The sequence below is a fragment of the Pipistrellus kuhlii genome, unplaced genomic scaffold, assembly GCF_014108245.1.
Source record: "Pipistrellus kuhlii isolate mPipKuh1 unplaced genomic scaffold, mPipKuh1.p scaffold_m20_p_15, whole genome shotgun sequence".
NCBI lineage: Eukaryota > Metazoa > Chordata > Mammalia > Chiroptera > Vespertilionidae > Pipistrellus > Pipistrellus kuhlii.
Window position 1 is genome coordinate 231,797 of NW_023425460.1, and position 26,342 is coordinate 258,138.

The 26,342-nt window shown below is 61.6% G+C and overlaps 1 protein-coding gene across 2 annotated transcripts in view; it reads right to left on the bottom strand.

Moving 5' to 3' along the window:
* RET (ret proto-oncogene) overlaps window positions 1-14,901 on the bottom strand; it is a 53,353-nt gene extending 38,452 nt beyond the window's left edge. The window contains exon 1 of one of the 2 annotated variants that reach the window (XM_036438027.2): window positions 14,733-14,901. In XM_036438027.2, the coding sequence (XP_036293920.1) occupies window positions 14,733-14,799 (67 nt within the window). In that variant the 5' untranslated portion in view covers window positions 14,800-14,901. The remainder of the gene's footprint in view (window positions 1-14,732) is intronic. The other variant, XM_036438024.2, reaches the window with a different exon arrangement.
* Window positions 14,902-26,342: the final 11,441 nt, after the last annotated feature.

The following is a 26,342-nucleotide window of genomic DNA, read 5'->3' on the forward strand; positions in this document are numbered from 1 at the left end:
AAACCGGTCTTGGCATATTATTGATGCAGTATAATTTATCTACTCTTGCTGCCTGTGCTTCTGTTGTCAGCTATGGGCGTCTCAGTTTTAAAGTGTGCCCACAGCTCTATCTTCAGCCAGAACCAGGGCCCATCAGAACCGGCAAGTTCCTGGCCCCATCTGGCAACCCCCCAGGGCTGCCCTGGCTGCCTGCCATCGCCCAGGTAAGTACCTGGCAAGTCTACTTTCTGCTGAGGTTCCGGCCTCACCGCCGGTCACTCGCAGGAACACAGCCCCAGCACAGGAGCTCGCCATCCCATGGGGAGGACACGCACAGGCCTGGCACATGGCCAGCCCTCGGTGCCAGAGTGCCAGGGGCCCTCCATGCCAGACAGGCAGCGACACGGCAGCTACTGCTGCCCAGAGGGCAGTGCCTGGGGCCCACAGCTATTGTAGTTTTAATTTACTTTAAGATCAGAAGAAAGAGATATAAGAAGAAGATATGAGACAGTGGCATGGATTATATTTGTCTTTAAGCCAACACAGTCATAAAACGTAAAGTCATAAAACTTTCCTTTTTTTATGGGAAACAGGCCCACGGAGGTCACAGGGCCTGAAGCCACAGTGTCCTGGTGTGGGAGTCGGTGCAAAGTCACTCGATCCCCAGAGAAGGCAGAGGGCAGACCAGTCCGGGTGATGTAACTTCCCTCTGCCGGTGTGGCCAGGCCTCCTCCCTGTGTGCGCCAAGGTGCCAACCCCTGGACCTTGGGTGACCACTCCTTGCACCCTGCCAGGTTCCCATGAACTCTCCAGCTTCTTGCTGCCTTCCCTGTCCCCAGGGTTCAGTGGCCTCTGGCCTCCCGCCTGCCCAGGGCAGCCAGCACACACACCTTTTCCAGGTGCCGTTCTGACCCCTTCGCTGGGCCTCTGTGTCCGGCCCAATGCCCGCAGCCACGGCCTGCCGCTCCCGCAGTTAGACCCCGGCTCTGGGCCTGGCGCTCGGTCTGCCCAGCCCTGCTCACGGCGCCCGGGTGCCTGGTCCTCCCCGTCCTCTCTCCTGTGAGCCTGTGTCCATGGTCCTCCCCACCCGCTCTCCTGGATGAGCCCGGGTCCAGCTCAGGCCTTCCCCCAAGCCCCTGGCCATACTGGCCTTTGCTCCCTCACCTCTCAGAGCAATTCCCCCAGCTAGTGGGAGCAGAGGCTGCCGCTCCCCCATACCAGGCCCCAGTCCCAGTGTAGTGCCTGCTCCCTTCATTGCACCATCACCACCCCAGGGCTGCTCTCATCAGCCCAATTCAGGGTGAGCAAGCTGAGATGAGAGCTCAAGGACCAGGCCAGACCCTGTGGTGGGGATGAGAGCAGCAAGGCAGGCCTCTGCTCAGGGCGAAAGGCGGATAAAGGGCTGCTCCCTCAGCAGCCGGGCCTGTGAGCACAGAACACGGCCGCAGGCAGCCCCGCTGTGGCACTGAGCAGGCAGCGCTGATGTCCCCTCAGGCCTCCCCATGTGCGGCCACAAGGCCTCCACATCATCACCACCATTCCCCAGCTCCCACCACCACCACCCACACCATCACCACTACCGTAACCCCACCCTCATCACAGCCACCATCACCATCACTTCACACCCATTATCAACCTCACCCCCATGATCACTTTCACACTCCATCATCACTTCACCACCTCCACCATCGTCACCACCATTCCCCAGCTCCCACCACCACCACCCACACCATCACCACTACCACAACCCCACCCTCATCATAGCCACCATCACCATCACTTCACACCCATCATCACTTTCATACTCCATCATCACTTCACCATCTCCACCATCATCCCACCATTCCCTAGCTCCCAGCACCACCACCTACATCATCACCACTACCATAATGCCCCTCACCATAACAATCGCTTTTACTTCTTACCCATCATCAACTTCACCCGCATGATCACTTTCACACTCCATCATCACTTCACCACCTCCACCATCGTCACCACCATTCCCCAGCTCCCACCACCACCACCCACACCATCACCACTACCATAATGCCCCTCACCATAACCATCACCATCACTTCACACCCATCATCACTTTCATACTCCATTATTGCTTGACCATCTCCACCATCATCCCACCTTCCCCAGCTCCCAGCACCACCACCTACATCATCACCACTACGATAATGCCCCTCACCATAACAATCGCTTTTACTTCTTACCCATCATCAACTTCACCCCCATGATCACTTTCACACTCCATCATCACTTCACACCTCCACCATCCCCCAACTCCCATCCCACCACCCACATCATCACCACTATAACCCCACCCTCACCATAGCCACCATCACCACCACCATCACCATCACTTCACACCCATGATCACTTTCATACTTCATCATGGCTTCACCGCCTCCACCATCATCACCACCATTCCCCAACTCCCATCACCTCCATCCAACACCACCACCACTACCATAACCCACCCTCATCATAGCCAACATCACCATCACTTCACACCCATCATCTTTTTCACACCTCATCACTACTTCATCACCACCCCCACCACCACCATCACCTTCAACTCTCTCCATGACTACTTCATCACCACCAGCACCAACCCTCCCCCATGACTGCTTCATCAGCACCACCACCACCACCACCTTCAACCCTCCCCATGACTGCTTCAACACCACCGCTCTCACTTTGCCAGCCATCCTGAGGTTTCCAAATGAAAGCAGCGTTTCCAGGTTTGGCCCATAGAAGTTGTGGGAGAAAAGCTGGGCTGTAACGACCTTCAGGGTCGTGCACCCAGAACCGTGCCTGATGCCTGGCACAGTGCGGGTGTGAAGGGAAGGCGTGGGCAGGCTCTAGAAACTTGGTGGCCCAGCACCTCACTCTGAGAGCTAGCGGCCTCTGCCCATGGCCCCTGGCTTAGCTCAGCTGTACCTGCTCACCTGCCAGTGCCGCCCTGAGGAAACCTCATAGCTTGTCCCAACCCCGCTGCTCTGAATGTAAGCCTCTGTTTGCAAAACCACTGAGAAAACAACACACCTCTGGCCTCTGTAGGAATATGCCCCACAGAGAGTGGTGCATACTCTGGGCACTAAATAAACGCCTGGAGCAGCTACTTCCCTGGTGCCCATCGGGCACCCTAGTTAAACTAATGCCATCTCACTCCCAGCCTTACACTCCTTCCGCCCCAAATGCTGCCAGCAGCCTCCAGTGGGCTGCCGGTGCCACCGTGGCCACAAGGCTGAGAGGGGCCTTCCGGGGTTGGGCTGAGCACACAGCAAAGGCAAGCCCGATGGGCCCAGCACATGGGAAGGAGCAGCAGCCACCGTGGCACACCCTGGGTGCCGGGCTCTCCCTGCCCTGCGGCCAGCACGGAGCCCGGGGCTCCTGCCCGCCTGCCTGGTTGGCGGCTTGCAGCACAGCGCTCTGGGCCCTTCCCACCGTCATCCTCCAGCTGGACCCCGTGGTGTGGTCCAAGGTGCGGGAGGGCAGGGGCCCAATGCGGAGTGCTGTGGCTTCCCAGACCCTGTCCTCTGGGGCCCTGGCTGGGCAGAGTGGCTGAAATCCAGAGGAGCAGCTGGTGGAGGAGGAGAGACCTGCGGCCAGCCCTTGCCTCAAGGCCTCGTGGTCCCTGCGCGCACAGGGGCCCTTCCATACTTACGGAGGCCCTTCCCCGCACACCTCGCCGAGCTTTCCGTGCAGCTTAGGGACGGCACTCTATCCATCCAACACGGGCAGCAAGCCTGGCCTCCGCCGCTCACACTCCTGGCGGAACTGCAAACAGCTGGCTTCCCGGGACTCCCATGTCATCCATGTACCCTCTGCCCATCCGGAGGGGCCGGGCTTGGCTAAGGTTTGGCGATGGAGACCTTGCAGCACAGGAACCAACTGCCCAGACTCATCCTCTGCCCGCAGGCCCTGCCTTCCCCTTCCCGGGACCGGGACCCAGGCTGCACCCCATGTGCACCTGCAGCTGCCACCCACTCCCGCCCCCCAGGCCAGCTGCAGCGGCCTGGCAGCCCCGAGATGACGGACGCGCCTGCCCAAATGCCATTTCCCAGCTGCCGCGCTAATCACCGGCCTCCCCGGCAGTTCCTTCCGGCTTCTGTGCAAAGGAAACGAACAATTAGGCTACGATTAATCTCTCGCTCAGGGCGAGGCCTGCCCGGAAAAAAACTGGCCACTCAAGTGGCCTGTGATGACCGTGTGCAGTCACCAGGCCCCTTCGGCTCTAGGGCGCTGGTGCCCCACAGCCCCAGCAGGCTGGGCACAGCAGCCCCGGCCTGCCCATGCCCCGTCCCCGCACCCTCCTCACCGGTGTTCACTATTAACCAGTGAGGCTCCTACAGAGCATTCCTGCCGAGAGGGCCTCACATGTACTGTCCACTCAATCAACACAGCTGCCAGAGGGAGGGGCCACATGACCCTTGTCTTCCAGAGGGAAACCAAAGCAGAGAGAGGCTCAGTCCTTGTACAAGAGGGCCACACAGACCGGGAGCCCGGGCCAAGCACAGAGTCCCACAGGCCAGTGTGCAAAGCCACGGGGCTCCGGGCTCAGGGACAGACACGCACACATCCGTACAGAAGCCAGGGCACTGTGACCTGGGAACCTGGCCACTGGCCCGCAGACCAGGCAGGAAATGGCATCATCAATAGTCATCCATGATCTCCCTCAGCCCTTCCTAAAAGGCAGGTGCCCCTAAACGTTTCCCGCATAGTTTGCTCTTTAACATTCCTGTGCCATAGGGCGAAGGCCCAGGAAGGGGTGACTGCGCAGGAGTTTGCCCAGGCTGTGCCCCCGCAACAGGGACACACACAGTGATGGCTGCTGTGTGCGCAGGGGGCACCTGCCAGGGGCACTGATGCTACACACCTGCCACGCCCATCCGTGGGGCACGGAAGTGAGCCATGAGGGGTTCCGTCCTCCGGCCCTATCCAGTCCTAGTAGCACCCACTGAGAAGGTGGATCCAGTGGACCTGCTTCTGCCTATGGATGGTGACTCATGCTCGTACCTTCTTGTGGGAGTGGGGGGTGTTTGGTCAGGGCAGTCCCTGGGAGAGCAGCACCTGCCCACAGGGGGTGACTGGGGCCACGGTGTCTCCATGAGCCCTCACCAGCCTGTTAGGCAGAGCTGGGCCTCGCTGGGACCACTGCAGCTCACGGGGGAGCGGAAGGCCACGCTGCAGTCTGAACGTGCTTCCTTGTCATGTCTGAGAGCCGCCCCCTCAAAGGAAGCAGTCTCCTGCCATCAGCCCGCAGCACAGAAGGAGGGCAGGCTGGGAGGTGATGTGCTCCCGCAGGCGCCTCCCGCCTCCAGCCCCTCCTGCGGCTCTGGGCCTCTGTCCTCGCCCTTCTGCACTCCTGTGGGAGGAGGAGCACCGGGCGTGCGGCCAGGAGGGCTGCAGGCCGGAGCCCAGGGGCAGCCACCACAGTCTCTGGAGCAGAAGCTGGGCTCTCCTGAGGATGTGGGGGGTCCCCAAAGAAGGCCTGAGGGTCTGCTTTGCTGGAGGAGAGCCCAGAGCTGGGGAAGCCTCTGAGAGAGGCGGGTGCTGGCAGAGTGTGGACCTGGGACCAGGGAGGTCAGCCAGTCCTCAGGCCCCAGTGCACGCCCAGCAGACCAGCGCTGGGCACAGGCCACCTCATCTGGACTCTGTCATCCAGCCTCTTGGGGCACCAGACCTCAACTTCAGGAGCGAATCAGGAGCCTCTACGCTGGCTGGTGTTCTCTGTGGTCAGAGCGTCGGAGTCTCGGGTTTGATTCCCAGTCAAGGAAGGGCATGGACCTGGGCTGCAGGTATGATCCCCGGCCCTGGTTGAGGCACGTGCAGGAGGCAACCCATCGATGTGTGTCTAACACCAATGTTTCTCTCTCTCTCTCCCCACCCTCCCTTCCTTCCACTCTCTCTGGACAAAAAGAAAAAAGAAAAATACCTCAGATGAGAATTAACAGGGGACGGGGGAAGAAGAGGTGAGGAGAGAAAGAAAGCCAGCCCCAGAGCTGGGGGGACTGTGTAGTTTATGGCAAACAAATCCTCAGACGATGCCTCCCCCACATGTGACAGCTCACACCTCCGTCTGGGCCTCAGTCTTCCCGTCTGAGAAATGGGAGGCTTTCACCTGACGCTGAGCTTCCTGACCGGCAGGATGGGGGCAGGATGGAACTTGGGGGTGGGCTCCGGCGTAGGTGGCCCCTGTGTGATGAGGGATGTGGGGCTGGAATAGGCTCAGAGCCACACATGTGCTCCTAGGCCATCTTGACAGGGCAAGAAGCCAGGAGCCTAGATCTGAAGGAGGTGACAGGAGGAAGCAGAAAGAAAAGGGCGGAACGCCCCATGCTCCTTCCCACTTGGGCTTGTGCCCTGACGGGCACCGGGCCTCTCCGGTCAGTTCCGGCTGTGAGCTGCTCCCTGGAAGCGCTACCCGGGCAGCCCGGGCGCCGGGCACCTGCTGGGAGAGCCAGTTCTCCTTTCTCCCTCCCGGCTGTGGGATGGGCCTGCCCGGCTGTGCAGGCTTCCTGCTCCTCCTCGGTCCAGGCCTCCATACTGGGCTCCTGCATTGTGCAAGGTGGGGGCACTGCTTCCCTAAAGCACCACTGTCCCCCCAAACTCCCCAACAGACTGGCAGCTGCTTTCACATGGCAGCAACGCATCTGCCTGGTTATTGGAGAGTCTGGATTGAGGTTCAGTCAGACAAGGTGGCCCTGGACCTGGGTTAGCCAGGCCAGGCGGGACACTGCCCCCCCTCCCCCCCCCGCCCCTGCCTCCTCCCTGTCCTCCAGGCCAGTCTCCAGGCATCAGGGTCCAGCACAAGCTGTACACATTGCTCCTGGGATGTCTGACCTCCATGTGGCTTAGGTCCAGGGCTTCTGAGAATGTCCTCAGGGCCCCAGTGGGGTCATGGGGACTCAGCCCCCCAGGAGGACATCGGAGACACTCGTATCCTCCCCAAAAGGGACCTGGGCCTCAGACACTGGGTGACAGGAACGCCACAAGACGAAACCACTTCTCAGAAATACCTGGAGATTTGATAAAGCAAAGTAAACCCCAAAACAAAAAGGACAAATCACCCATTAAATTAGTGGCACCTGAATATATATCTCTCCAAAGAAGACATAAATGGCCAAGAAGCGAGTGAAAAGATGCTCAACATGACTAATCATTAGGAAGATGCGAATCAAAACCATGAGATGCCACTTTGTTCGCACTAGGATGATTATCATTAAAACAAACAAACGCAGAGATAGTAAGCGCTGGCGAGGACGTGGTGGGACGGGAATCCTCACACAGTTGGTGGGAATGTGAAATGGGTCGACTGTTGTGGGAAAGAGCTTGGCGGTTCCTCAAAAAACAGAACGCAGAACCACGCTGTGAACCAGCAGTTCCGCTCCCAGGTTTACCCTTAAGAGACCTGGAAGCAGGGAATCGGACAGACGACTGTCCACGCATCACTATCCACCACGGCCAAGGGGGACACAACCCAATGTCCACGACCGGTGGAAGGGCAAACAGACGTGGCTACACGTGCCACGGAGCACGGCCCTCGGCAGTGATGCGATGCCAGTGTGAGCGGCACCGTGGGTCCCTCAGGAACATCCAGGCCAGTGAAGGGCCACTGATGAGAAACGTCCAGAACGGACATCCCCGTGGAGCCAGAACGCAGAGGGCGGCTGCGGGGCTGGGCTGGGGAAGGGGCAGAGCTGCCTGTGGGTGCGGGTTTCCTTCTGGAAGCACGATAGGCGATGCCTGTGCCGCACTGTGCCCAACGCCGCTGCCTGGCTCCTTCCAGAACGTTACTATGTGACTCTCTTCTCCAAAGAACTGTGAATTATTTTCCACGCCACCTTGCCCTGCCTGCTGTGTGGCCCAGGAGGGGGGCCTGGAGCAGCAGATGTGCAGGGCACAGGTCCCACGGTGCTGGAGGGAGGCAGGACTCCAGCCGTGGATGCAGGCAGCTTGCCGTGGGCCCACGAGGCCTGGCTGCTCAGGGCTCCTTGCCCCTCATCATGTGGCCCCGGGTGTGGATGGCTGATGAGTGTCAGGAGCGGGAGACACAGACTGTTGAGTCAGTGAGACAGTGGGGCGGGAGGGGGCGGCGTTGGAGGTGTCTGTTACCAATCACAGTTCCGCCTGCCCTGACAGACACAAGTGGCGGGGGGAGGCTAGGGAAGCCAAGGAAGTCCCAGTGGATCCTGGTCAAGGCTTCTCAAGGCTCTGTGGACCATGTCTGTGGTCCAGCACGGGCCCTCTGCAGGCCGCCCCCCGACAGGCTCTACCCCTCCAGGCAGGCACCGCACCCAGAGCCCTGCTCTGGACCCTCCCACCCCCGTCCGAAAGGAGGGCACGGGATGCGCAGCCCGTGCTGGAGGCAGGATGGGGAGCCGCAGAGAAGCTGGCGCCTGGGACCAGCCCGGCTCTCGCCTTTGCCTGTGTCACTGGCCAAAAAACGTTGAGAAGAAACTCATAAACTCTCTCCTTCTGCTCTGAGGCCCCATCACTGTGTGTACCCCCAGATCAGTCCCCAGATCAGTCCCCACCCCACCCCCACCCCCACCCCCAGATCCCGGCATACAGAGCACACACCTTCCCCAGCATTTTTGGGCTATTAGTTAAGTGTGAGGAAATTACCGTATTTTTCGGACCATAAGATGCACTTTTTTTCGCCCAGAAGTGGGGGGAAAAAGTCCCTGCGTCTTATGGTCCAAATATAGCCTACACATATACTTAAAAAAAAAGTTTTTTTACTTGCCCGGCTCTGTGTGGTCTCTGTGCGCTTGCCCGGCTCTAAAATGGTTCTAAATGCTGCTGTTTACTTTACAGTAGGGTGTCGAGCTCAATCAGAGAAGGGGCCAAAATCTAAAATCCAGCCTAAATCGCGGGCCGAATGGTTTACTGAACAGTCATAAACTGTCATTGTGATGGAAACGCAGCGGAGTGCAGTGATGACAGCGCGGTGCGGGCCACATTGCAAGGCCTGGCGGGACGGATTTGGCCCGCGGGCCTTGTGTTTGACACATGTGCTTTACAGGGTTGATTACATGTGTTTATGACTGTGATGTTGGGTTTTAATGCACATAAAATATTTTAGGACACTATTTGTTTCAGAATCTTTTTTTCTTCATTTCCCTTCTCTAAAAACTGGTGCATCTTATGGTCCGGAGCGTCTTATGGTCCGAATAATACGGTAACTTTCTTTCCCCTTTCTGGAAGAGAGAGCCATGAGAGCTTCCTGGCAGGCACACAGGTAGGTGTGGGAGGGCGGCCTGGGGCCAGTCTGGATGACAAAGCCACGCCAGGGCCACGTGTGTTCAGCGAGCCCTTCTCCAGGCAGAGCTGGTCAGACTGCTCTGGGCAGGGCGGGGAGCTTCGCCCGCTGCCTCCTCCTCCGGGGCCACGGGTCCCCCTGGAGCCCTGGCCCTGCAGAACCAGATGTCTGACCCGTGCACAAAGGGGCCAGGGCCCACGATGGCGATGGGTGCAGCTGCTGGACCCCCAGGACAGGGGCCTGCAGGGACACAGGCTCATCCCCTGAGCAGGTGTGAGCAAACGCCTGATGTCAGGGAGAGCAGGCATCGCCCCCCCTCGTTCTCCCCCCTCTCTTCCCCCCCATCCCGGTCAGGGCACCTGGCTGTGGGGGCCCTGTCTGCTGTGCTTGGTGGAGCCACCGACAGGGCAAAAGCAAACAGAGGTGTTTGCTCAAGCCCGGCCACCTGCTTCCCTTAGGGCCCAGGTGTGCCCTAACTGCTCCCCTCAACGTCCCACTGGCATCATCTCCTCAGCCACATTTCCTAGGGGCATCGGCTCCCGCGGGCAGGGGCTAAGGGAGCAGGCACCTTGCTGTTGCTGCTGCCTCGGGCCCCTCTGCCTTCCCAGGTCCTCACGGAGGATGCTCGAGGTCCGTGGCTTCACCGCCTCCAGCCGGGGCAGAGAGGGTCCCAGAGGCTCCTCTGAGGCACAGCTGTGAGGCCGGAGCTCTGTGAAAGCCAAGGCCTTGTGGCCCCAGAGCTCAGGGACAGCGGGAGGTGGGAGAACCAGGTGAGGAGAGAGGGCAGGAGGGGGCTCAGTCCACAGGGGTTCCCCAGTGTCCGGGAGGGGCAGGTCCTCAGGTCACAGCCTCCCCAAGACCCCCAGCACGGGCCCCTGTTGCCTCTCTGCCACTTGGGCAGGGAGGGGAGAGGCAGGTGGGCTGGGGAGCCCTGGAAGTGCCCCCAGAGGGCCCTCCCCAGGCCCGCAGAGGGACAGGATGGGCCTGACCACTCTGAGTGCAACTGCCCTCTCCCCGCACCCTCAGCCAACCTCTTGCCTCTCTCTACCTGCGCGCACGCACACACACACACACACACCCTCCTGCCTCACCTCTATCTGAACACACACACACACACCCTCCTGCCTCACCTCTATCTTAACACACACACACACACACACACACACACACACACTTTATTGCCCTCTCCCTGAAGGTAGCAACAGCTCTGTGTCCCCCGCTGTGTGTCCCAGCCCCCAGCCCTGGGAAGTGTCCCCTGACCTCCACCCCCTCTCCTCAGCACGGCAGCTTCCGCACGGGGTCCCTGGGCAGAGGGTGTGTGCAGGGGACACGCTCCAGGCTGGTGCCACCAGCACAGAGACCTCTTCCTGCCGCACCAGAACACATTCTGCCTTCCCCTGGGGCCGCGATCACAGAGCCACAGCTGGTGGCGGTCCCCGGGCCCCAGGACTCCCAGGCCTCAGCCACGGCAGCAGCCCAGCCAGCCAGGACCCAGAGGGGCCGCTTCAGACAACTTGGCACAGGGCTGCCCTCCCTCCCCCGCTGGGCCAGTGCCCCTGGAGGCCAGGCAGGTGGGTCACTGTGGGGAGCAGGCGCAGGGCCACCTTCCCTCCCAGAACACCCCTCGGCCCTGCCCTGGTCCCCACCACTGCTGGCCCGGACAGGGGGCTTGCTGAGAGACAGAGGGCCGGGGCTGGGGAGTCAGTAAGTCCTCTCCTTGGGCTCAAGGTCACAGGCTCTGGGCGCCTCAGTTTCCTCACCTGTGCAATGGGAACAAGGTACCTCGCTCAGGGTCTGGGGAGGGCACAGTGAGCTAGCAGAGAAGCAGTCCCTGGCACAGACCCACAGCGGTGAGCCCCTGAGGTGTGGCTGCTGTGGCACCGGCCTCACTCAGGTCAAGGCCGGCAGACCAGGGTCCTCTCAGCTGCAGAGGGGGAGGGCCTCAGGGGAGGGCAGCGCCAGGGCCCTCCCTTCACCCTGGCACCTCAGGCTGGGTTTTAACAGATACCACAATTTTTAATTAGTTCTCTCCTTCCCTGGCTAAAAGGCCATTAGCTCCCCATTAGGTGATGCATCCCATTTTCTCCACATCACCAGAAAAACAGCGACTTCCTCAGCCATCGCCTTGGAGCGATTCTGCAGGAGAAAGGCAATTTAGCAACTGGCTCACTCACTACAAGTCCCTGTTTGTGCCCTGTGCTCCGGCCCCACCCTCAGGAGCCCACCCGCTGGCTCCACCCCTTGTCCTTGGGTAGGCTGGCCTGGCAGGGGCCTAGGGCAGCCAGTGTGGGCACAGGCAGCTCCGAGAGACCGGGGGGGGGGGGGGGGGCTTAGCAGGTGGAGGAGGAGGAGGACAGGTGAGCCTGGCAGAGCAGGAGCCGTTTTCCACGAGTCCCCAGCCACTGAGAGGGGCGGGGCCGACAGAGACAGGAAGACCGGATGGAGCAGCCTTTCTGGCCCAGGGCTGCTCTGGTCCCTGCTGGTCCGGCAGGAGCGCCTGCCCAGGCCCCACTGCAGAGGGGTTGGCCCAGCGGCCTGGAGAGCGGCCTGCCGAGTCATGGAAAGTCTCCCCTTCTTTGGTGCCTGGGAGTCAAAGGTCTGGGGGTCCCCAGGCAGAGGGGGTAGGTCCTTCCTTGTAGCAAGAGGTAACGGGACCCAAGAAGCCAGGCGGGAAGACGAGAGACGCAAGTCCCAGGAGGAGCTGAGGGTCAGGGAGATGGTGCTGGGTATGGGTCAGCCTGGGACCGACGCGGAGCCCCAGAAGCCGGGATTCCGATTCCTCGGCTACATAACAGGGCGGCTGCACCTGCGCTGAGCAGCAAACGGCCAGAAACTCTTCAGAGGACAGCTTTGGGTGGAGGTTCCTTAGCTCTGGCTCCAGGACACGGGGGGCGGATGGGTGTGGGGGTGAAGGGTGCGTCCCTGTGTGCACACGCAGAACCCCAGTGTGCGCGTGGCAGGGAGAGGGTCTGGGTCCCCTGGGTGAGGGTGCAGTGTGAAAGGCCAGGCCACGCTGTGGGAGTGTGTGTCCACAGGGGTCACACACACAGCCTTGAGGAGGGGCAGGGTGTATCTTGTGGTGACTGAGTGTGAGTGTGAGCGTGGATGCAAGGGTGTGAGTGGGGGGTCTGCCTGCTGTGTGTGTGGGTCGGCACCTTTTTGTGAAGGTGTGTGTGGTTACAGATGACGGAAGTGTGCGCATGCGGCATGGAGGCAGGAGGCGGGGGTGGGGGTGGGGGTGGTGAGTCCGGGGGTTGTCCTGTGTTCCATGACCTTGCTCTGGGCCCTCCAGCCCACGCCTGCCAGCCGGAGGCAGCGCTGCTCCTTTCCCTGAGCTCTGATCTTGGCCACTGCCTCTTTATCTGATCGCCTCCGAGCCCCCTCCTGCCGGTCCCCCAGCACAGAGGGGGCTTCCAGTCAGTCTCTGGGAGTGTCTGACCAGCAGGGGCTGGCCTTCATCCTCTACTCAGCTCATCCTCCAGGCAGCCGGCCAGGCCACTGCGCCCCGCGCCCACAAGAGGGCGCGCCAGGCCCAGCGGCTCCAGCCTGGGTGGGTTCTTGCGGCGCAGGCACAGGCGTGGCAGCGGGAGCAGCTCGCTGAGAGTCAGGCTCTGCCGCCCCAAGGGGCACCCTCCACCCTCTCCAGAGGCCCCAGGTGTCTCCTCCAGGGTGCTGTGGGCCACTTCGCCACTCTTAGTGCCACCAGGGGCTGTTTCTTGGGCATCCCAAGGGAAGGTGGTCGGCTCACTTTCCCCGGATTAGAGAGCCTGTCTTGGGCCATCCAACTCCACGGCCCAGGGCTGTGGACAAGCCACCTGTTCCTGCCAAGTGCCACCGGCCAGCCCTCACAGCCCGGACCCCAGTCCAGCCACCCGCAGCCTCCCAGGGCCCGCTGGTTAAGCAGAAGGCAGGGGAAGGGCACTGGGGAAGCCTGTGGCAGGCAACCCTTTGCTGGCCAGGAGGCTGCCCTGCGCACTGCCTCAGACCACAGCCCACAATTACAAAGCTGCAGCCTAAGAGCGAGGGGAGGTCTTCCCTTCACCTGCCCTGCCTGTGTTCACAGCCTCTGCCAGTCTTTCTCTGGGACCTGGGACCTGGGACCCGGGACCTGGGACCCAGGACCCGGGGGCCTATCCTGAAAACGGATCTGCCCCACTCTTTCCCAGGGCAAGGAGAGGGAGTCTCACTCCGGGGACCATTCTGGCTTCCTATCTGCTCCTGAGACTGGGACCCAGTCACACAGACTCAGCCTGGAGCAAGCCTGCGAACCCAGAGTTTGTGCGGACCGGGGACTAGCATTATGGGGCCACTCCCTCTTCTGTCCCCAAAGACGAGAGGGGGAGAGAGAGGGAGAGAGGGAGAGAGGGAGAGAGGGAGAGAGGGAGAGAGGGAGAGAGGGAGAGAGGGAGAGAGAGAGAGAGAGAGAGAGAGAGAGAGAGAGAGCGCGCGCCTGCTCTGTGTAAGTAGCCAGGAAGGTGGCCGGAGTGCCTTCCCTCTCAGAGGGAAACGGGGTGAAGACAGGGGTGCCATCAGTCAGGCACTGCTGAGGGGAAGTACATGCAGGGTAAGAGTCTACAGCCTTAGGGTCTGTCCTGCTGGGTGTGGGGTGTGGGCAGAGGCCAGCCTTCCGCCCACTCTACGATGACCAAAAGCTCTTGGAAAAGGCCGGCCAGAGCCGCCATGTGGACCCACCGGCCGCACCCGCAGGTGCCCTGACCACCGCAGGCCTCTGCCCCCGCGCCGGGCGGTCTGAGCCGGCCATCCAGGGCAGCCTGCCAACAAACGCCGGGCTTTTAGGCTTTTAGAGACTCGGGAGGCGAAAACGCAGGAGGGAAGAGCAACCTCCTGTAAAGAGCGGCCGTTCTCCGCGCCCCGGGGCGCCAGGGGAGCCGGCGGCGGGCTGTGCCTGTGGAGCGCGGGGTGCGCACCGGGACGCGATCTGCTGCAGGAACCGAACTCCGCGCGCAGGTGGCCGGCTTCTGGGCCCCCCTCCTACCCTCCCCCCCCCCCCCCCACCTGCGCCGGAGTCCCAACCAGCTCCGCCGCTTCGCTCAGAGCATCACCAGGCTCGGGCCCCGGCACCAGCCCCAGCCGCCCGGCTTGGCCCGCGTCCCGCTCCCCCAGACCCGCCCAGCTCCGGCGGAGGGACCCTGCCCACTGCGCCACGCCGCTCCCCGCCGGTCCCTCCGGCCCGCAAATGCCCGCCGCTCGCAGAAAGGCGTTCCGAGTGCGTCCACCCGCGGCTCCGCGCGGTGCCAACTTCGCCCCGGGCACCGACCCCCCGGGCACCGGACCCCCGGGCACCGGCCCCCCGGCCCCGGCCCCCGGGCACTCGCCTCCTGGGCACCGGCCCCCCAGCACCTGCACCGGCCCCTGCCTCCCCCCCTCCCGGCACCGGCCCCCGGGCCCCCGACCCCCGGCTCCCGCGCCCCCTCCCCCCCGGGGCCCTAGTCCCCGGCCCCGGCCGCGGACTCACCCTCGCCGAGCAGCGGCAGCAGCAGCAGCCATGGCAGCCCCGCGGAGCCGGCGGTCGCCTTCGCCATCGCCGTGCGCGCTGGGGCCCGGCAGGAGGGTGGTGGCTCGGCCGGGGGGTGTCGGGGACAAGTGTCGGGGACAAGTGGGGGCGCTCAGCCGGGCCGTCCCATCCCGCCGGGAGCGTCGGGAGGACTCGGGGCGACCTGCGTGCTGCGCGGGCTCCGGCCGCGGACTCCGGTGAGCGGCGCGGGTGCGAGGGAGGTGCCGCGGGGCGGGGCTGCGGGGCGGGGCCTGCGGGGCGGGGAGGCCTGGGACCGGCTGGGCACGCCTAGTGCGAACCCGGCAGGAGCCAGTAGGGTCCGGCACCGGGCGCCGGTGCAGGGGTGGGCTGGGCTGGGCTGGGCTGGGCTGGGCTGGGCAGGAGCGAGGTGCGGGGCGCGGGGCGCGGGGCGCGAGGTGCGGGATGCGGGTCTGCCACCCGCAGCCCAGCCCTCGCCCTCTGCACGCACAGCCTGTGCCCCAGCTCAGGGTTCCATCACCTAGGCCTCCCCCCGCCCCAAACACACACACAGGGCAGGGAAGCTGGCCGGGATGCGGGGTGCGGGAGGCGGCAGAGAGGCGCCGGAACGGACGCGGGGACCAGCGGGTGCCCCGCCTCCAGGCTCCTGGCACGGAGCGCGTCCTCCGCCATTTCCTTGGAGCCGGGGCGTGTGTGTTGGGGTGGGGGGTGGAGGGTGGGGGCGGGAGCTCGGCCTCCTTGGGGGCACCATTCAAGCTGGGGGGCTGAGGGGAAGGCCCAGGGCAGGGGTAGGGGAGACGGAGTGCTCTTTCCACCTTCTGAGCTCTCCAGGAGCCAGCTGGAGTCCAGCTTATCATGCCCAGGTTTTGGTGAAGGAGAGGGGAGGGGTCTCCTAGCACAGTTTGTGATACCCCCTCTTCAGGATGGTCCTACCAGAGGGAGCAGGAACCGGCCCTGGGCGCACCTTTCAAAGACACCTGGTGCCGGCGGGATAGTGGGGTGCCTGGAGGCTGGACCCGCCCCTCAACAGAACTCTGTACGTGGGACTGACTGGGTAGGAGAGCGAGTAGCAGGGAGGAACTGGTCCAAAGAAATGATGCCCACAAAGACAGAGAATCCTAAAGGGAACATTCGGGGCCCTCAGCACGGAGGGCCTCCCGGGTGAGGGTGGAGGAGAGTGCTGAGCTTCTGTGGGAAAAGCCCGCTGTTTCCTCCACCCCAGCCGCCTGTGCGGCCTGGCTCGTCTGGGCCAGAGGAATGGGAGCCTTGGGGTGGGGGGTCTGAGGTGCCTAAGCTGGGGAGGCCCTATGCAGGGTCTTTTCTGCCCGCTGTGCTCAGAGCCCCGCCCTCTCCCTGGCTGAGCTCAGGGCTGCATCAGAGATCTGCACATCACTCTGCAGATATGAAGTCAAATGAAGTCACCCGCGCAGGCGGGAGGAGGAGCTGCCAAGACCGGCCGGCCGGGGGCTCTGCCAGCAGGAAGTCCGGAGTGGGGCTGCTGGCAGGAGGCCAGTGCACAGTGCTGCCAGCTCCGTGAGCTGCCCTGCAGCCACCAGAACTGGTGTCGCCTGCCACACGTGCCCAGGGCCCCGGGCACTCAGGTTTATGGGGCTGGCGTTGGCCACGGGGGCCCCCTTGAGTATAGACAGGCCCTCTCTCTGGTGCTAATGGCCACAAGGCTGCACACTCAGGGCTATGTCCAGGGAAGGGAGGGACCGAGGGGGACTTCACCTGTGGCAGGAGAATGCAGACGGAAGAGGCGTGGCTTGGCCTATTCTTCCAACCAGCCCCTCCCCCAAGCCTCTTAGGGAGCACCTGGGCCAGGCCCGGGCTGACCCTGGGCAGGCTCTGTGTGTCCCATCTGAGGCCATGCTCTTGCCTGGGCCCCCTCCCCCTCCCGCCCTCTCTGTACCTCCACCCTTGGGGGTCTTGAGTGGACACCTGACGCTATGTGAGGGCATTGCCTTCATAAATCAGTGTCCGGTGGGGCCTCTCATATGTGTGCCACACACATGAACATGGTTGCATACCTTCCCCCTCACGCATGCCCAGGACCCTGAGCGGAGGAGCACACAGTAGAGGGCAGGGGTGAGTCCCTGGGCTTGCTGGCCTCAGACTGCAGGTGGGAGGGACTCATTGCCAGGGACTGTGCATGGGCTCAGGGCGAGGACCTCAGAGCAGCAGGGAGGGCTTCCTCCCCAGCGGGGAGGGGGCAGTGCTGCTTCCCTGAGTCCCCCGGGGTGAGGCTGGAAGCCCAGCAAGGGCATAACCCAAAGATGCTGGTCTGATTCCCCCCAAAATCTCTCCCTCTCCCCACCTTGTCCCAGGGGCCACAGAAGGTTCCGGTTCCCTGTCCTGGTTCCCCGCCATCTCCCCTGTGTCTGTTTCCAACTGTAAACACCGCCTCTTAGGAGGCGTGAGGATAAGAAGAGGGAGCGTGTGTGAGCGTGGCGCTCAGGGGTGGGCACACAGTAAGTGCCCCATCAATCACACCCCCATCGCGCCCAGGCTTAGAGCTTGGCTCTAGCCTTCTTGCCACGGCCACATTGTTGGGGCCTGGGCTCCCACAGGCACTGAAGTGCTCTCGGAGGTGGGGGGGAGGGGGTCACAGTGTCACCAGTGCTCCCACCCCTATCTCACAGCCCCCAGGGCAGCTGTTATCTGCGGGTTCCTGGGCCCTGCCTCCACAAAAAAGCATGTCCCCCAAAAACAGTTCCACAAGAGGTTCTGGTGCAGGATTCCGCTGTGGAGTGAGTCAGACCTGAGTTTGAATTTTGCTACTGACAAGTCACGTGTCACTGCTCAAGCCACTTTATTTCTCTGTGCCTCGGTTTTGCCATCTTTCAGAAGGGGGCTGAAATAGTGTGCCCCGCTCAGGGTGGCCGGGAGGAGAGACTCAAATAGTGTGTATGAAGTCCTGCCCCTGACACAGGAGAAGGCGCTCTGTGGGCGGGTGGCTCATACATGACTCCTGCAGATGAGGCCTACCTGGAGCCTCCTTGGGTCTGGCTCCAAGCACAGCACAGGGAAGGGAGGGCGGAGGTCAAGGGCAGCGGACAGCACCCCATCCTGTGCAGGCTCTGGTGGGGGGAGGAGGCAGGAAAGGATGCCTTGGGCCTTGGATCCAGGTGGCTGAGGGGACTAGGGAAGGACTGCTCTTAGGAGTGGAGGCTGATTACAGGGACAGGGACCCCGGTCCTGGGGGCTTTACGAGGTGGGGTAACAAAGGCAGGAGCACAGCCCAGTCCTGGGAGCATGGGACGCCAGACAGAATCCCAGGGACTGCTGACCGAGGGCTCTCAGGCCCCACCGGGGCCAGAGGTGGTCAGAGTGGGTGTGGGAGGGGGTCCCGGTCCCTCGGGCAGGCACTGTGAGGTAGAGGCTGGCAGCATGGACTCTGAGAATGACTGTGAGTGCTGTAGCCAACTGCTGGGTGCCTCAGTTTCCCCTCTGCAAGTAGAAGTAGTGATAGGGCTTACTGCTGCATTGCTACCCAGTGGGTGTGAGGTGCAGGCCATTCTGAAGGCTTTCCTCCAGGTGCAGCTTGAAGGACAGCCAGTGCCCACAGCTGGCTCTGGAGGCCCCGCCTGCCTGTCTCAGGCCCACAGCTGGCCAGTGAGAGGACCCTCCTCAGGCTGAGCCCAGGGCTCTGGAGCACACGTGACCAGGTCCTCACATCTGTCAGATCCAGTGCGGCTCAGACAAGGCCCGCCTCCCCCAGAAGGCCTGGCCTCAACTCTTCGCCCCTACTCACCCTTCCAAGGCCCCCACCGCAGATTGTCTCTCTCCTCTGAATCTCCTTCCCCTCCTCCTCCCTTCTCTCCTCTGCTGCGCTCCCCTTCTTCTCCCTTCCCCTTCTCTAGAGAAAACGGTCTCCATGTTTGCTTCCTAACCCAGGAGCCAGCCAGCTGCATGCCTGGGCCTCGGTTTCTCCTCTGTGATGTGGGAATGGCACAGTAACCGCCCTGCCGTGCTGTGAGGCCAAACCCCAAACGAAGCAACGACAGGGTCAGCACAGTCCCTGGCTCAGCAGAAATTTGGTGTTTTCCTCATTCCTCTTCGAAGTCCTGCCTGGGAGGGAGGCGGGGCCCGGGCATGGTGTGAAGGCTGCAGGAGGGTTCTGGGTGTGTGCTGGCTGCGTCTCTTCTCTGAGGGACCCAGCATGTTCCCAGGCCTCTGGGCCTCAGTGGGAAAGCAGGTCCCTTCCCCCAGGTGTCTGACAGGTGGACCCCAGGCAGCCAGTGTGAGCCGTTACCATTGACTCCCATCAGCAGCAGGAGTGAGGCCCACGGGTCAGTGGACAGTGCTGAGTCAGCACAGAGAGCAGGTGACCCCTAAATCCAAATGACTGCTTTCCTGGTGTTGGCTCCCCACTGCACAGGTACGAGGCACACCCGTGTGGGGTGGCACACACACTGCCTCACCCCTCCTCTCCCTTCCCCACATGATCCGCTGCCTTCTCATGAGAGAGAGTGAGCCCTGGAACCAGTCCTCGCTGCTTATCCAGCGCTGTCACTGCACCCTGGGGAGCCCCACCTGGCTCCGGGGGGCTTTGTCACCCTGAGAAGAGTGCCAGCCTGAGGGCACGGCTGGCTCAAGGCAGCTGGCACCGGATGGGGCTCAGGCCTGAAGGTGCCTCCCTCTGGCCTCATCTGGGCTGAGGAGAAGGCCGGGCCTGGCTCCCAGGCAAGCTGTGCAGACCCGGAGCTCGAATCGGCAAGTCCAGCAAATACGGCCTGGACGCTCTTTGGAAAAAAACACACATCTCCCCAGGAGGCTTCATAATCTGCCTTGTAATGCAGATTTAGACAAGTTTTTACGAATGCACTTTTTAAAATAGGTCTTAATGGATCCTTTGCAGTAGTTACAGTCCATCGCGTAAATGCAAACAGAGGCTTTTTGAAAACATGTATTATTGATCAGAAGGGCAGCAGCAATTAGAAGCCAGTGTGTCATATCATTCAATACACACTTCCTATACAGCCTGCTCGCATCCACTCATAACTTTCTGACAAATGGCCCTGTCACTGGGAAGCCGTTCTTTCCCCTTTTCGCTTCTGGAGTCCGAGGAGGACGGCTTGGTAAGTACAATAGCTGGAGGCAGATGAAAAATTAAACTCACTATTACCATGTCAGAGCCTACTTAGGACTTCTCGGTTCCAGACTGAAATGGCACAACCTTCAGGTACGATGAGTGATGCTCTTCCATGTGGTCCACAGCCCACAATAAAAACAAACATTCAAAGCCCGTGACGGGGCGGCAGGAGGTCAGAGCCCGAGGCCCTGCAGGGCAGCGGCTTTGAGAGAAGGATGCTGAGGCGGAGGGGAGGAGGGCCTCAAGGGTCCACTGGGAGAGGTGCCACCCAGCCCCCCACGTGCCCAATATTGTTGCTTTCCCCTCCCCAGTCGTGGAACCTAGAATGGTCAACTAGCATAAAGCTGAGGCTTCTTTTTGCTCAAAAACTCACGTGTGAGTCTCTATTCCACCCGATCTGCACATTCCCGCTTGCCCTCCTTGAAGAGTTCGTTTATTTAACGGACATTTGCTTGGCGCTGACCCTACGCCAGGTGCCACTTTCTCCGATGGAGATATGACAGTCACCAAACAAAGACGCTCCCCTGTGCCTCTCACAGACCATCACCAGCACACCGTCCACAGGTGCCGTGCCCCTGTCGGCGACCAGTGGTGAGGGATGTGGGCAGAGAGTCCCTCTGGGCTGAGTGCCCTGGGAGATGATTGGGGCAGAGAGGATGGAGCTCAGGGACAGCACTGCCCTCCCTGAGCTGCCCCTGCAGGGACAGGAGCCTGGCTCTTCTCGTGACAGCAGCTCCTCAGCAGCCTCGCGCACCCTGGAAGCTGCAGCTCTGACTGAGGGTCACGGCCACAGGATCTGTGGGTGAACACGCTCTAGGACCTAGAGGCCAGGTGGTCTTTGGAGCCCGCAGAACCCGCTGTGCAGTCCGAGCGCTGACAGATAGGAAGGCATTGCCTTAATGCCCAGTAATGGCTTCTGAAGGCGCCTTGCCCAAGATGGCATGGGCTGCAGCTCCAGATACAATGTGCAACTTCCAGACCCGTCTCAGGCGGGGGTGCTGAGGCCGTGCACATGAAGTGGGGCCTGGAATGGGGTGGGGGAAAGTGGGGACCCACAGCTTGCCAGGCGCAGGTGTAAAGTGTAGGGTAGGGGCACAGTCTGGTGGCTCCCCCAGGCCCCTGTGTCCGTAGACAGGGTCAGCAGCATGGTACTGACCTGCCCCCAGCCCAGTTAGCCCCTGCACACCTAGTCCAGCCACTTCAGAATCCCCAGGGAGCCGGTCCCAGGTGGGTCCCAGGTGCCCGCACTGCTTCCTCCCAGCACCTCTGGAGGTGGTACCTGAGCCTGCCCCCTGCCCCCGCCCCCCGCCCAGGGCTCCCACCCGTGCTGCAGATGGGGCCCTCCCTGCTTGCTGAGAAGCTGGCCAGTCTGGCCTTTCTCCCCTAGAACAGTGCTCTCTGAGAGAACTTTCTCGATGATGGAACATCCCACGCTGTGCTGTCCAATGTGATGGCCACTACCCACGTGCGGTAGTGAACACTTGAAAGATGGACACTGAAGTGCGAGCGAGGAACTGAATTTGTAATTTTACTGAGTTCATAATGATGTAAAATTAAGTAGCCACATGTGGCTAGTGTACTTACTGGGCAGCAGGGTTTAAGAGGCAGCCCCCAGCCTCTCCCTGGAGCCCCTGAAGAGGTGAGAGCAGAGACCTCGGAGGTGCCCAGCCCCAGACATGGCCATGCTGGCCCCAGTGGGCTCTGGCCTAGCAGCTTTCACCCTGTGCCCCACTCCCCGGTGGTCTGAGGACCCACGCCCCAGGGAGAAGGGTGGCGTCGCTGGGGTGTACCCCGGGCACTCCACTTGGCCCCGGGACCCTCTGTTCCTCTGCTGGCCCAGCCCCAGGCCTGGCCCTGCCTCCTGAAGTGCCTGCCCCCTGCAGGCCGAGGGAGTGCAGCTGGGCAGGCCAGGGCCCTCTCTCAGGGGCCTCTTTGGAGGGGCTGACGAGTTCTGCATATTAAGATGCGGTGATGAAAGGCTGTCAGGGGACTCTGTGCAGCGGCCAGAGACCCAAGGGCCTAATTGCTGATGCTGGGAGCTCAGCCTGGGCCCCAGCCCCTCTCCACAACCCTCATCCCTCTGCTCCTGAGGCTCCCCCTGCCCCCCCTTTCACCCTCCCTTCCCCGTCCTCCAATGGCCCCAGACTTCCCACCTGCTCCCCGGCCACTGGCTTCCAGCAGCTGTTCCTGCTGCCCAGAAAGCTCTCCCCCCACCTCCGCCTTCCCCTTTCTGCTGTTCAGCTCCCATTCATCACTCAGAAATGTCCGCTTCGAGGCACCCTCTTCCCGATCCACGTCCAAGGCTCCGAGAGACACTCCACGGGCACGTGTGCCTCCTGGCCTGGCGGCTGGGTTTCCGTCCGAGTCTCTGAATGGGGACCCGGCGAGGATGCCAAGTACGGTCCAACGCCTGGCAGCGAGAAAGGGCCCTCCGGGGAGAGAGCATTGCCCGGGCCAAGGCAAAGCCGGGTGCCCAGGCCCACAGCCAGGGCAGTGCCTGGCCACCAGGGGAGACCCGTGTGCACGCCCTCATGCCCGCTGTGCCCCTCATTGGGCCACCTCTCTCCGAGGACAGGATGCCCAAATACATCACGTGAGGCCTGACATTTGGAGCCTCTGCATTTGAGAGCAAACACAGATGCCCTTCAGATAAATTCCTCTCTGAGAAGTGTTGCGCAGAAGTTTATGACTTTAATAGGTTTTTAGTGTAAGACAAGCATCAGGAAGTGTTTTGTTGAGAGGCTTTCTCTTAAAAGCTCAGACTCCTTTTCCCCTCTGGCCTTTTAAACATGAGGATGCAAGGATCTCAGTGCCGGAACATTCTCCGGCGGGTTCCCTGGGGATCTGCCCTGGGCTGGGGTTGCTCCAATGCAGGATGTTACAGAAGGTTCTGGAGCCTCAGTCCTGAGGCCAGCCGAGGTCGGGGGTGGGTGGGAGGGGGGTCTCTCAGAAAGCTGATATGGAAGCTTAGAGGGGTCCTCTGCACTCTGAGCAGCTCCCGCCCTCCCGGTCCCCCTAAGCGGAGCTGCTGGCTGCTTGGGGCTGAGAAGGGCTTGGGGAGGATGCGGTGCTTCCAGAGGCGGGACCTTCGCCGAGTCCCCGCGCTGAAGGCCATGAGCGCAGCAGCTGAGCTCACTGCGGGCCCCGCGCCAGAGCGAGGAGACACGAGGAGAAGGTCAGATGCAATCATGTCTGGAAGCTTCTCCTTCCAGCCTCCAGGCGGGCTCCCACCTGCTTATCTTGGGCTCTGTCTGCCCAGGTCCTACCGCAGCCCTGGGTCCTGCCGCCGGCTCTGCCCAGCTCTGGCCTGGACACCAACGGCCACATGTCCCGCTGGCCCCGTGCGCTGCTCTGCTCTTAGCTCCCCTTCCTCCCTCCCCAGACCGGGGCTTCGCTGTGAGGGGAGAGAGGTCCCCGTCGAATGGCAGCTTATCTTCCAGTGAGGCCAGCGCCAAAGAGCTGCAGCCCACACGGCCTGTCCAGTGGGTGTGGGAGGGGAGGTGCCGAGAGCCCAGGGAGGAGCAGGAGGGACACGTGGAGACCCAGGACCCGGTCACAGAGGGATGGGAGGAAGCACCGGGGGCGCATGGTGGGGTGGTCCAAGGGCACAGCTGGCCTCTCCTCGCACAGCTGTGATGAGCACTGAGTCCGGGGATCCGGAGAGAAGGGATCTGGGACATTAGACAGGAATGTCTAATCAATCAGGGCACCCAGACTCAATGACAGAGACCTCCCTGAGGTTCCTGCTTGCAAGAGAGAGAGAAAAGCTCTCAAGACATAGGACATGGGCCGCAAGCATGCTCCCCCCAGAGCATCTCCTCCCCGCTCCCGCCTTCTTCTCCCACAGGCACACGCTCCTAAACTCTAGGGGGCGCCACAAGACCTGCAGCCAGGGGAGCACTGGGCAGTGGCAGCTCATCCCGGCTAACTCCCTTTGCTTGACCCCTTGCCCCTCCCCCCTTCCCACCCCCCTCCCTCCAGCTCAAGCAGCTCAGCCCAGCCTCCCCTGTCTCTTCTACTACGGGAAGCCCCTCCTTGTTTCACTGTCCCCAGCTTTAATAAATGTCCTCGCTGGACTGGTGTGACTCAGCGGTTGAGTGTTGGCCCATGAACCAGAAGCTTATGGTTCAATTCCAGGTCAGGCACATGCCTAAGTTGCTGTCTCATCCCCAGTAGGGGGCATGCAGGAGGCAGCCAATCAACGATTCTCTCATCATCACCTGTCACAGCTCCTTGGCACCTGCCGTCTGGGAGGCCAGGACTCGGCAACATGACAGGAACCGCTGGAGCAGGCTCCTGCAGGACACAGTCCCCACGAAGGGCGATCTGTCATGCCTGGTGCATTTTATAAGTCGTGTTATATAAAGGACTTGCTTTATACACCTGCCAAGCTGTGGCCCCGCTAAAAGCAGCACAGCCAGCATGAGATGATGCCAGGACCTGTGGCCTGTGTGTGGGCCGCCTCCTCCCCTCATGATCCTCAGAAGCCACCTGCCCCAGAGAGGACCCGATGGTCAGCTCCCCCCAGCCACATGATTGGCTGGGGTGGGGCCCACATACTCACCAAGCTTGTACTTCTGTACTTGTGACACTTATTTGAGTGTCAGAACCCTGAGTCGGGGTTCCCAGCCCCAACGAGAGGGAGGAGCCGGTGGGAGGAGTGGGGGGCTACTCACCACACAGGGGCCAGGCCCACCCCTTTCTCCCATTGCCAGATGTGGGGCATGGCTCACGGGCCCACCTGAGGCCTCCTCCCCTACCGTCGCCATGGCGATGGCCACCTTGCAGCAACGTGCATCCAAGGGCGCAGGCATCTGAGGGCCAGGGCGCCTCCTTCTCTTCTCTCCCCAGGAGGCCTCGCACAGAGCCGGGCACACAAGGGGTTCTAGGTCATCACCTCGGGTCACAGGACCTGAGGCCTCTGCTGCCTCCTGGTTATTCTCTGAATGGGGAGCAAGCTGTGCCACAAACTAGGGCTGCCGGGACTCGGGGAGGGCCTGGCCCCTCAGGGTTTCTGAGATGGGGTGAGGCGGGAGGTGGCACGGTGCTGGCAGGCCACTGCCAAGACTTGGCAGAGGGGCCGAAACTGATTTGGCTCAGTGGATAGAGTGTCGGTCTGTGGACTCAAAGGTCCCAGGTTAGATTCCAGTTAAGGGCATGCATGCACCTTGGTTGCAGGCACATCCCCAGTAGGGGGTGTGCAGGAGGCAGCTGATTGATGTTTCTCTCTCATTGATGTTTCTATCCTAGTTCTCTATCCCTCTCCCTTCTTCTCAATCAATAAAATTAAAAAAAAATGTAAATAAATAAATAACAAAAAACTTTCTTTCTCAATAATAATTAAAAAAAAAAAAAAAAAAAGACTTGGCAGAGGGTCGGAGGGGAGCAGGGCTGCTCTCCTGCATCTGCCTGGAGTTCCCTTCCAGTTCACATTCGGGTCAGAGCCATTGGCTTTGAGCCTCAGCAGGGACTCCGGCAGTCTCCAAGGTGTACAGCAGAAGTGAGGGGACCCATCATTCATTCGCATGATCAGTGCTTCTCTGAGCCCCGCTGTGGAGCAGCTCAGGATGTGTGGGCCCGAGTCCTCAGAGCACCTCTCACCCCCGTCCCTCTCCAGGTCAGCCAGTCCTGTGTCCCCTCCCCTGCCTGTTTACTGAACTTGGCTGCACCTGCTGAGCTCCAGCTTCCATAACTCAGCTGCAAACCTTGGGTTCCCCGGGGCAGAGCAGGTTCAACCCGGTCCATCCCTCAGCGCAGGGGGAGGGCCCCGGGGGTGACCGGGACAAGGCCACTCTGCCCCACACATGGTATTTACTGCTCCTCACCTGGCAAAACCCAGACCCTAGTGGCTCAGCAGTCTGCCTCCCCTGCCCGGCCCCAGGCTGCCTGTGTTAGGACACCTCCAGGCTCAGACCACCCTGATCACTGTGCTCCCAGCCCCGATGCCCCCAACCCACACCTCTTTCTCCCTTTAGAGGAGCCACCGGCCTGTCTCACTAATCCATCGGCACCTCATACTCACCAGGGCCGCTGAACGCCTATCTACGTGGTGCAGCCTTCCCTGTGGCCCTAGACCTCCTGGGACACAGGAACATGAGTGATCCTCCCCTCAAACCGCACTCCTGGGCCCTGCCGTTTCTTGGCTTGATAGCGGTATCTGTTCCCTCAGCCAGCGGCCTCCTCCCCGGATCGGCCTCCTCTCAGCCTGAGGGCTGGAGGCCTCCACCTGCTGGCCGGTGACCCTGCTCAGCCACCTCTCACCCAGGCAGTGCTGGACCCGCCCCTGCTTCCGCCCTCCCCGTCCTCACTCTCTTCCTGGACGCCCCCCCCCCCCCTTTCTCTCTTCCTCATCTATAAGCCTTCCTTGTCTTCTTTTATAAACGTGGTTGTGACAGCAAAGGGTCCCCGTCCTGGGCCCTCAGCTGACCCCACCCTCACTCCTCAGTGACCTCATCCCTCCAGACGGCAGGGCTTAAACCAGCCAGCCCCTCCCAACA